We start from the raw sequence: 12,039 nt of genomic DNA on the forward strand, positions 1-12,039 counted from the left end.
CCATAACAAGCGGCCACCTTCCGACGCCATCTTGCTTTGAGCTTCCCTTCCTTGCCGCTGCTCCAGAGGATTCTCCGCAATCCGGCCGCTATCCTCTCCCTTATCCATGCGTGTCCAGGGGGGATTCCCTTCTGGTTTACCGCACAGTGTTTTGGGCCGTTTAAATTGCCGTTGGGGCTCCTATTAAGAGCCCAAAAGTCCGTTCCACCGGGAGCTGCCGAAACGTGCAACTTAGCTGGTCATGGCCGCACCCGGAAGTCCTAACCCCTGCTCTAATCTAACTATATGAACACCCCCCCCCCCCCCCCCCCACCTGACTTCCGTTGACTAGCCCACCCAACTAGCCTGGTGGCTCCCAGCTTCGGCGCCAGCGCGTCTCTCACCCATTGTTCCCTGGCTCCCCTCCCTCCGGCCCATCCACACCACTTCCCCAAACCAGTCCTGATAAACAAGTACTCTATACAAGTCAGAAACATCCCGAACAATAGCGGAATTTAAATCAAACAAATAGAGATAAGAAGTACCAGGCACTCCCAGCCCGTCCCCTCCACACACAGAAAAAGATTGCAAAAAACTCCCCCGAAACCCCCATCATGACCACACCTTTGTAACTATGTTCTTTTTTATATTTTCCCCCTACCAAAACTCCAACCAAACAAGTAACCCAAAAAGGAAACATTCAAGGAAACCACGAAAAAGAACAAGAAAAACACATCACAACCAAAATACATCCACCTAAAAAGGTCGAAAAAAAGAAAAGAATGGACCCAGGGGTTCACAGCGAGAGAAACACAATTGACTTAAAAGTTGTACCATGAGTCCAAGAGTCCTCAGCTCAGGGCCAGCCCTTGCTTCTTAACAAAGTCCATCGCCTCCTCGGGTTCCTCGAACTAGCGGTGCTGACCCTCATACATAACCCACAGTCGCGCCGGAAAAAGCAGCCCGAATTTCACCTTGTTCTTATACAAAATCTCCTTCACCTGCCTGTAGCCTCCCCTCCTCCTGGCCACCTCAGTACTCAGGTCTTGGTAAACACGCAGGATGTTATTGTCCCAAGTCCAGCTTTGTGTGCTCTTGGCCCATTGCAGAACCCGCTCCTTGTCCAGGTACCTGTGGAACCGGACCACCATCGCTCGTGCGGGACCCCCTCGTCGCGGCTGCCTCACCTGCACGCTGCGTGCCCTGTCACCACCGGCGGGCGAGGGAACACCTCGTTCCCCAGCAGCTTCTGAAACATACCCTCCACATACGCGGCAGCATCCAGCCCCTCAGCCCCCTCCGGGAGGCCAACGATTCTTGCATTCTGCCAGCGAGATCTGTTGTCCAGGTCGTCCAGTCTTTCCAGGAGCATTTTTTGCTGATCCCTCAACCTCCGAATCTCCATGTCCGCCACCATTTGAAAGTCGGCCTGCTCCTCCACCGTCTTCCCCAGCTTCTGGAGCTTCTCAGCCTGATCATCCAGCTTTTTTCCAATCGGTCCAGTCCATCGACTTCTGGAGCGGCTCCAAGTTATCACGCTTCAGAGCTAAAAAGCCGTCCTGCATGGCCTGTAGCAGCTGCTCCATTGTAGGCTAGGCTGTCGGCGCCTTGTTCTGGACATCGGCCATATTGGTCTCTCTCACAGCCTCCACCGTGCCCTTGCTTGACCACTTCTTCTGCTGTTTACGGTCCCTCTGGCTTCTTAAGTCCATACAACTCTGTATGGGTTCAGTGCCTGAGTAATATTGCTTTCCAGTTCCGCGCTCAAAAGCGCAAAAACGTATGGGGAACAGGTCCAAAAGTCCGACCGAAACGGGAGCCACCAAATGTGCGACCTACTCCCTCATAGCCACCACCGGAAGTCGATAAGGGAAATGTATTGACATGGAATGAGAATTGGTTGACAGACAGAAAACAGAGAGTGGGAATAAATGGGTCTTTTTCCAAGTGGCACGCTGTAACTAGTGGGGTACTGCAGGGATCAGCGCTTGGGCCTCAGCTGTTCGTGATATATATCTGATGAGGGAACCAAATGTAACATTTTCAAGTTTGCTGAAGACACAAACCTGGGCGGAATTGTGAGTTGTGAAGAAATTGCAAGGAGGCTTCAAAGTGATTCAGGCAATTTGAGTGAGTGGGCAAACAAATGGCAGCTGCAGCACAACCATGGCTAAATGTGAAGTTATACGCTTTGGTGTGAAAAACAGAAAGGAAGAGTATTATTTAAATGGTGATATATTGAAAAGTGTGGATGGACAAAAGGATCAGCATGCTCTTGCACACCAGTCAATGAAAGTGGAGAGGTGGGTGCAGCAAGCGATTAGGAAAGATTTGAGTTCAGAAGTAGAGATGTCTTACTGCAGTTATACAGGGCCTTGTTGAGACCAACCTGGAGTATTACATGCAGTTTAGGTCTCCCTCCCTAAGAAAGGATAGAACATAGACCATAGAACGATACAGCGCAGTACAGGCCCTTCGGCCCACGATGTTGCACCGAAACAAAAGCCATCTAACCTACACTATGCCATTATCATCCATATGTTTATCCAATAAACTTTTAAATGCCCTCAATGTTGGCGAGTTCACTACTGTTGCAGGTAGGGCATTCCACGGCCTCACCACTCTTAGCATAAAGAACCTACCTCTGACCTCTGTCCTATATCTATTACCCCTCAGTTTAAAGCTATGTCCCCTCATGCCAGCCATTTCCATCCGCGGGAGAAGACTCTCACTGTCCACCCTATCTAACCCCCTGATCATTTTGTATGCCTCTATTAAGTCTCCTTTTCACCTTTTTGCCAACGAAAACAACCTCAAGTCCATCAGCCTTTCCTCATAAGATTTTCCCTCCATACCAGGCAACATCCTGATAAATCTCCTCTGCACCCGCTCCAAAGCCTCCACGTCCTTCCTATAATGCGGTGACCAGAACTGTACGCAATACTCCAAATGCGGCCGTACCAGAGTTTTGTACAGCTGCAACATGACCTCTTGACTCCGGAACTCAATCCCTCTACCAATAAAGGCCAACACTCCATAGGCCTTCTTCACAACCCTATCAACCTGGGTGGCAACTTTCAGGGATCTATGTACATGGACACCTAGATCCCTCTGCTCATCCACACTTCCAAGAACTTTACCATTAGCCACATATATTTGCCACAGAGGGAGTGCAGCGAAGGTTCTCCCTGCTAATACTGGGATTTGCAGGACTGTCCTATGAAGAGAAATTGGTTTGGCTGGACCTGTATTCACTGGAATTTAGGAGGATGAGATGAAATCTGTTTGAAATGTACAAAACACAGGGATGGACAGATTGGATGCAGGGAGGATGTTTTTCCTGGTTGGGGAATCTTGAACCAGGGGACACAGTCTCAGGATACGTGGTAGACCATTTAGGACTGAGATGAGGACTCAAAGGGTAGTGAAGCTGTGGAATTGTCTACCACAGAAGGCTGTGGAGGACAGGTCACTGAATGTATTCGAGAAAGAGATTAATACATTTTTAGATTTTAATGGCATCAAGGGGTACGAGGAGAAGGTAGGAAGATGGCATTGAGATCGAGCCACGATCATATTGAATAGCAAACGGAACAGGCTTGTAGGTCTGGATGGCCTACTCTTGCTCCTGGTTTCTGAGTTTCTATGTTTCGGTGCTTTTCATTTCCTGGTTTGTTGTCTATGAGTATACTTCAATGTGATTGGCTTCTTAGCTTGATTTCATCATGAATTCTGCAGGCCGAGATATCCCCTTGACTTGGTGCCAGATTTAAGCTGCAGTCAGGAAAGAAGAAGTCTGCTCCACACAGATCACAAGATCTTTGTAGGCAGCTTTCTTCAAGGTTGGCGGTGAGTGCCTTGCTTCGCTGCTAATCACAAAATTCAACGCATAGCACAATGTGAAGAAATAAAGTGCAGGTATTCGTGGAAACTAGAGATTTCCCCAGGTGTTAAATGAGTGAACAGTAAATGTTGCAAAGTAAATGAATGGGAGCCTCGTTTTGACCCATTTGGTACTGATGGCTAGACAAAGCTGTTGCCCTTTGTTTAAAGAAAGAAAGGAAGGAAATAATAGTTGTTTCAAAGCTATTTAAAGGGGAAAGAAAATAATGGCAGCTCAGCTTTTAACAAGCTTTCTCAATTTCTGAATTTAACATGTAAATTTGTTCCCGATGCCTAGGTAACTATTATGGAACACCCAAACCTCCAAGCCAGCCACTCAGTGGGGAAGTAATTACCAGTGATGCTTTGCGAGGCCCCCTGTCTGGCACAAAGCCAACTCCAAAGCGAAGCAAGTCGTACAATGATATGCAAAATGCTGGAATAGAGCAGCCAGAAAATGAAGATGATGAAGAAAACCCTGAAATGAATAGTAGTTTTACAGGTAAACTATCAGCTACCAGAAAATCTCATCGTCTTGACTAAACCAAAATGCTAGATTATTGAATGCGTTAAAATTTGCTTAGAATATTGGAACAAGATGGAATGAACAAATAAATGATGATACACACTGGCAAAGACATATTTCAGATATGTCAAATATGTATCAATATTTTAGAAAGGTGTATACAGGAGTTATACTGAGCACAAAGGAAGATGGTTGTGGTGGTTGGAGGTCAGTCATTTCAATCCTAGGACATCACTGCAGGAGGTCCACATGGGAATGTCCTAGGCCCAGCCATCTTCAGCTGCTTCGTCAATGATCTTCCCTCCAGCTTAAGGTCGGAAGTGGATATGTTTGCTCATGATTTGATTTCACAATGTTCAGCACCATTCCTGACTCCTCAAATAATGTAACAGTCCGTGCCCATAAGCAGCAAGACCAAGGCATTATTCAGCCTTGAGCTGCTAAGTGGCAAGTAGCATTTGTGCCATGTAGGTGCCAGGCAATGACCTTCTCCAGCAAGAAAGAGAATCTAACCACCCGCTTGACATTCAATGGCATTATCATTGTTGAATACCCCTCCATCAACTCTTGGGGGTGACCATTAGCTGAACCTGAACTAGACTAATTGTAAGCCATTTTCAGGTATGATGTTAAAGAGTTTAATATTGTGTTAACAATAAAGTTTTGTTTTTTAAAAAAACAATTCCCTATTTTTTCATGCAATCACTCCTGGAGCGAAATATTCTTACCGCACAGTCTTACAAAATAAATGAAAATATTGGGGCTTTGGACTAGTGTCGTAGCCACTGTTTGGATTTGGTCAGGGATCGTATTAAAATTGGGGGTTCGTCCGGGATCTTAAGTATAATTCCTTGTTTTGGAGGAATTTAAAGATTCACTTCTCGCAGTAGTGAGAACTCATGTGGAAGTGCAAATAATTTAAACTGCTAGACTGGCAGTAGAAATGGCAGATGTTTTTCAATTGTTTCACAAAGCAAAATATGGTTTTTGACACCAATTTAAATCTGTGAAGGATAGAAACTGGAAAATGAGAAATTTACAGGTGGTTAATGCAAAGGAAGTTTAGTTGGTGAGTGTACCTCAGAGTAAAACGGAAAACTACAATAGTGGAAGAGAGATCAAATGTTTTCATTGTAATAAAGGTGGACATGCAAAGTCATAGTGTTGGTGTCTTAAGAAAAGTACTGGGAAGACTGACTCGGCAAACAGGATAAGCCAGTGAGGTTTATTGAAGTGCGAAGAACAAAAATTGTCCCAGTAGAAGAGGAGCACCAGAGTGTACAACCAGATCAAAGGCTGGTGGATAAGCAGATACCAGAACCTTTTAAGGATTGTATTTGTGAGGGTAAGGTTTACTTGCATGTACAATATGGAGTAATAAGGAGATTAAGATCTTGTCAATGGACCGTGACATGATCCACGTCCCGCTCGTGGTAATCTTGCGGCTGTCTGGGCAGAAGAATCCAGCCCGATGTGTTTGCAGCCTGGGGAGTTGATTTGGTTTCAGCTTGGGAAGATATCATTGCTGGATGGAGCTAAGGCATTCAGACATTTAGAGAAAGCTTTTGAGCTGAGGTCTTATCTGGCTATCCTTTAGGCTACAAGTAAAGCCTTTTTCTCCCACAGTAGGATAGTTAAAAGGATTAGTGGTATTTAATGGAGTACAGGCTTACCTTAGCACAAGAGGGAAGCTGAAATAAACCAGTTGAAACAGCTTTTTGAAGACATCCAGGGGTCCTAACAGGAGCCAAATCTGTTCTGGAAGGCAAGTATTACTCTCTGCCAGTGGGATGTAGGTAGGATGGATTGAGGGCTGTATGTTTCTTTTCCTATCCTGTTGTTTAATTGGGAAGAAAGATAGTAAGGGCATTGTACTTACTAGGATTGTTTCAGGGGTAATTGTATGCTATTTCCGGGTGTAATGTTGAAGAGTTTAATATTGTGTTGATAATAACGTTTTGTTTTAAAATAGCAAATCCCTATTTTTCCATACAGTCACTCCTGGAGCGGATCATTCTTTCCACACTGTCTTACAAAATAAACTAAAATATTTGAGTTTCGGTCCAGTATCCTAGCCACTGTTGGGGTATGGTCTGGGATTGTAATATGATGTTAAAAATTCTATTTGAAGAAGCAAGGAAAGGGCATATTCCTTGAGAATAAGCGATTTATCATTCATTTATTTTATTCTCGTTTTGGAGCCTGTGTGCAAAATAGCTACTGTGTTTGTGTACATATCAGTAAGACACTGCATTTTAAAGTTATTCACTGTAACATGAAGCACTCTGAGCTATTTCTGAAAGGTGATAAGCTGTTACACCAATACAGTTTTTTTCAATCATATGTAAAGGTCCGCATTCCTGATTGTTTAATTTTTCATAAACATTTTTAATTGTCAAGACCGTCAGTACATCACAGAGTTATTTGGCAGTAAAACTGCATTGCAGCACACCATGTGCTCTTTCTACTAAATGAAGTAATCAATTGTGTATATATGTAAATCAGGAAATCTGCTGCCAATGCTGTTGGCCAAGCTAAAGAGTACATAGGCAATTAAACTGATCTCTTTGTAAATAAGATGAGAATCGTGACATTGTTTTTTTTAAAAATAGAAAGCATTGCAATATAACCTTTCGTTTGAGTCCCAGGTTGTGCATTTTCCTGTGGGAATTGTTTTCTACAATGATAGTCTAGGTATTTTAGATTATATTAAACTGGAGGGAGGGTATTTATCCACAGAAATCTGTGTTGCTTTGAATATTTTTGGTGATACCTTTTTTAACATCAGTACCTTCCATGAAATTTAATTAGGGGATACAGATGAGTTATTGAATACCATCTGATCGTCGCCCACTGGGCAAAATGGCCGTCTCTGGTGAATGTGATGGATAATTTGTCTCAGTGAAAATTCTTTACCTATGATTAGATAATGGATCAACTTTACTTTCAGAGCTTCCTTTGTGAATTGGCTATCAGACTCTTGATTTGTTCAATGGGCTGAATTTAGTTGTCAACAGCAAGGCAGTGCGGTGCCATTGACCTTGATGACAGCTGTCCACAAAGGCTTAGCCATCCATGTGCCTTGGATTTTCCTTTACCCAATGTCAGTTTGTTTCTGGTACCAAGTCAAGAAGGTCTCCAGGTACCCAGCAACAGTGATGTCATCAGGAAGGTTAAGCGGCCACTCACGTTAAAATATACTCAAGAACATCAAAACAGGGAGCAAAAGACACTGAATCTCTTTGTTTTTAACTTAGAAATATTATTTACAGATCGCAAAATAAATGAATAGGACATCAGACTAAGATAGAGGCTAAAACATCATCAGCAAACTTGAAAAATATTTATTTTAAGAATGTGGAATATTTTGTCATAATGGAGAAATTTGATATTCAACTGATACAAAATTACTCCTTCAGGTTCAGTGAGGCTTGTTCAGCGGTAATGCCATGAAAAACCTTCATTTAACAAGGTTTAACATTTAACATTTTCAAGGAATTTTACAGCAAGATTAATCGTGTAAAGCGGACGTTGTTGCCAGCCCAATGATTTCCATACTGTCTGCGGGAAGTCTACAATGTGCTCTCTGGCGAAGGGTACAATCGCTGATAGCAACTTCTGCATCTCCCCATTCACCTGTGGAAATTTCAGAAGTTACCATCAGTTCAAAGGAGAGGTGATGAGGGTTAACAGTTTTGGTATTATTTCTGATTATGTGGTGGTCAGTCTGCAAACTTATTTGAATGGAAATAGAAAAATGTTGTTGGCATGGTCAATGATATCAACTTTGTTCATCGATGCAATTTTGAATATGTATTCTTTTCACTCCTTTGCACTTGAAAATTGATCATTTATTCTATTTTAGTCTGCAGTGTTAGTGTATAATTCTTGAATTCTTAAGTATTCTAGGACAAAACAGTAAAAAATGTTTTTTGTTTCTTCTTGCTTTGATGTTCTGCTGGTTGTTATTAGATTCCAGTGAACAAGACGAACAAAACACGCACGCTCCTCAGTACAACAACCTCAATAGCTCCAATATCCATTGCACAGAGCTGCCTCAGCAACACAACTCCGATCTCACAACAGACAACCTTGGTCCATTGCCTGACAACTTGGAAATGGCATTTACTGAAAATGGGGAAGTCTACTTTATTGAGTGAGTTTTGTTTTTATTGAAACTTTATTTAGCACATTGGCATTGTGTGAGCCATAACTCTATGAAGGATTATTGATTTCATTCATTGTAGATTAATATTTTTTTATTGACTTGGGAAATTTAAGCACATTTGCATTGGTAACAAAATGATTTATCAGTTGTTATATTTTCAATGTGCTGGGATAGGAAATTACTCACTGTTGGCAAAAGAAGCTCTATTTCAAAGATATATTATTGCTGATTATGCTATTAACACTGACACTGATGTGTGGCATACCACAGGTTTATAATCCAGCATTCTCCGTAGAGTGGGTTCTTGGTTTTGATCAAACAGGGAGAGAGGTCATGGTCAAGACCTCCCAGTTTGGGAAAATAGCAATTGATGTAGTGCCAACTTTTTTTTTCCATACAAGTTCTGAAACCATAATGGAGAGAAGCATCAGCAGACACCGGGAAATAGAACATCTCAACAGCAACAAACATTTAGAAGTCACTTTTAAACTAGTAAAATTGTCCAAAGTGCTTCACAGGAGTGTTCACAAACAGCAAAGTTCAATGATTTGGTGAAAATTTGACACTGGAGATATTAGGACAGGTGACAAAAAGCTTGGCCAAAGAGTTGGGTTTTAAAGTGCAACCAAAGGGAGGAGAGGCAGAAAGGTTTAGCATGGGAAATCCAAAGCTTTAGCTGTAGGTAAGCCTATTAATGATGGGACAATAGGAAGTGGGAATGCAAGAATCAGAATTGGAAGAACGCAATGTTCTCAGAGGGCTGCAGGAGAATACAGAGGTGCTGGACCCAGTAGGCCATTGTCGGACAGCGAGCATGAAAGTGATCTATGAAAAGACCATGATGCAGGATTATCAAAAGAGAAAAAAAATATTATGTTGGATTTAATTTGACTGGATTAATTTTACCCAACTGTCTTATGAATTTTATCTAAGTGGTTAACAGCAGACTTTCTCTCTACAAACTGTTCTACTACTTGTTTGAGCAAAGAACACTCAGGCAAATTTTTCTCACCACTATCTTCTTGCTCAATGTGGATAGATTCCTAGCTTTCCCACTGTTTCAGTCGTTATTATTCCAATTACTTCACACTCAGTTTAAATGAAACTGGAAAAGTTTGGCTCAGAGGCAGCAGCCTTGCCTCTGAATCAGAAGGCTGCGGGTTCATAAGAATGTAAGAATAGAAGCAGGAGAAGACCATACAATCTGTTGAGCTTGCCATTCACTACAATCATGGCTGATTTGGGTTTCAATTCCACTGTCCCTTGATTCCCTCAGAGACCAAAAATCTGCTTATCTCAGCCTTAAAGGTATACTATGATAGTGTATATAATGTGGATAAATATGTGGATATTCACTTCAGTCGCAAAAATATGATGGCAGATTATTATTTGAATGAGTGTAAATTGAGAGATGTGGAAACTCAGCGAGACTTTGGTGACCTTGTGCATCCGTCGATGTATCCGTCAATGAAAGTAAGTGCGCAGATACTGTAGGCAGTAAAGAAAGCAAATGATGGCCTTCATAGTGAGAGTTTTGAGCATAGGCATAAAACATTTGTTTTACTGCAATTGTATAGGGCGTTGGTGACGCCACATCTGGAGTATTGTGTGCAGTTTTGTGTCCGTATCTGAGGTAAAATGTTCTTACAATGGAAGAAGTGCAACAAAAGTTTACCAGGCTGATTCCTGGGATGGCGGGACTGTCGTACGAGGAGAGACTAAGTCGGTTAGGGTTATATTAATTTGAGACGGGATCTCGTAGAATCTTATGAACTTCTAACAGGCTTAGACAAGGTAGATTCAGAAAGGGTGTTCCCAATGGTGGGGGAGTCCAGAACTAGGGACCATTGTTTGAGGACAAGGAGTAAACCTTTTAGGACTGAGGTGAGCAGAAATTTCTTCACCCAGAGAGTGGTAAATCTGTGGAATTCACTACCACAGAAAATAGTTGAGGCCAAAACATGGATTTCAAGAAGGAGGCTCTTGGGGCTAAAGGAATCAAGAGATATAGGGGCACGGCGGAATCAGGGTATTGAATTTGATGATCAGCCATGATCATAATGAATGGCGGAGCAGGCTTGGACGGCAAAATGGCCTATGCCTGCTTCTATTTTCTATGTATGATTCTATGTATGGACCCACAATTCTCTGGGGTAGAGCATTCCAAAGAGTTACAATACTTTGAGTAAAGAAATTTCTTCTCATCTGAACTAAGTGATTAGCCTCTTATCCTGAGATTGTGCCCCGGTGTCCTAGATTCCCCTGTCAGGGGAAACTATGTCTCCATATCTACCCTGTCAACTTCCTTCATAATCTTGTATGCCTCAATGAGATTACCTCGCATTCTTTTATTTCCAGAGAATATAAACATAATTTAATCGGCCTCTCATCATAGAGCAACCCTCTCATTACAGGGAGCAGTCTAGTGAAGCTTTGCTGTTTGCCTCCAATGTAAATATAACTTTCCTTTTAATGGGGAGACCAAAATTGTAGATAGAAACAAAGCAAACAGATGCCGGAGTAGGCCATTCAGCCCTTCGAGCTTGTTCCACCATTCAATATGATCATAGTTGATCATCCAACTCAGTTACCTGTTTCTATTTACATCTGCTATAATTCATCTCGTAGGGCTGTTTCTTCCATCCGCAACAGTAATTCAAAACAACACTTCTTCTCTGAGATCAGTGATTAGGATGTGTTACAATCCTCATAGTGGGAACCATAAAGCAAAAATAACCAACGGTACCAAACAATCTCAAATGAAGAAATTTATCAACAAGCTCCCACTTTTTGTAGCTTTTAGTTTAACACAAATCCAAACTAATGCAAATTACATATGAATTAACAGACAAAAGATACTTAAAATAGAAACGGGTAATTTCACTTTAAATACTCCATACAACATAGCTATGTTTTGCACAACTACAAGCATTCTCCTTCAGCATGTTTGACATTGTGTACCTACACGATTCCACAGTATGCTCTTTTCTATTCACACAGGATCGGTCAGGAGTCCATTCTGACAACAGCCTTCATGCCGGAGTTTCATGGATATGATTATCATCAGCATAACACACCTCTACTGACCCTCTTTCCCTCAAGTCATGACAGTCCTGATGGTGCAGCTTTCTAGTGTTCCATTGCAACCAAATCAATCCATATAAATCTGTTCACAGTTTGGTCACATCAGGGAACACACCCAGATCTTTAGCATCTCCCAACTATTTACACACTTTTCCAGGTTTTAGATGATAAATGTGGGGTGGAGGCTTTGTTCGAAAGGATAGGTCTAACTTTGTCTCCATTTCTGCCGAACAGAAAAATGCACTCTTCCTGAGAGTAATTTATTGCTTCATGCCAAAGGAATTCTTTGTGTTCCTCTTTCAACCTTTTTCTACTTTCTTTTGTGTCAGTATATGGGACTTCACCCCCTAGTTCCACTACTTGTAGCTCTCCTTTGTGTAAGTCAGCTACATTGCTTCTT

General features: G+C 42.1%; 1 protein-coding gene across 15 annotated transcripts in view; it reads left to right on the forward strand.

Moving 5' to 3' along the window:
• The window catches only part of magi1b (membrane associated guanylate kinase, WW and PDZ domain containing 1b), a 679,590-nt gene that overhangs the window by 530,148 nt on the left and 137,403 nt on the right, over positions 1 to 12,039 (forward strand). For all 15 annotated transcript variants that reach the window (XM_072472328.1, XM_072472316.1, XM_072472318.1 and 12 more), the window contains 2 exons: positions 4,160 to 4,363; positions 8,360 to 8,543. In XM_072472328.1, coding sequence (XP_072328429.1) covers positions 4,160 to 4,363; positions 8,360 to 8,543 — 388 coding nt within the window. The remainder of the gene's footprint in view (positions 1 to 4,159; positions 4,364 to 8,359; positions 8,544 to 12,039) is intronic.

The sequence above is a fragment of the Scyliorhinus torazame genome, chromosome 13 (assembly GCF_047496885.1).
Source record: "Scyliorhinus torazame isolate Kashiwa2021f chromosome 13, sScyTor2.1, whole genome shotgun sequence".
NCBI classification, from domain to species: Eukaryota; Metazoa; Chordata; class Chondrichthyes; order Carcharhiniformes; family Scyliorhinidae; genus Scyliorhinus; species Scyliorhinus torazame.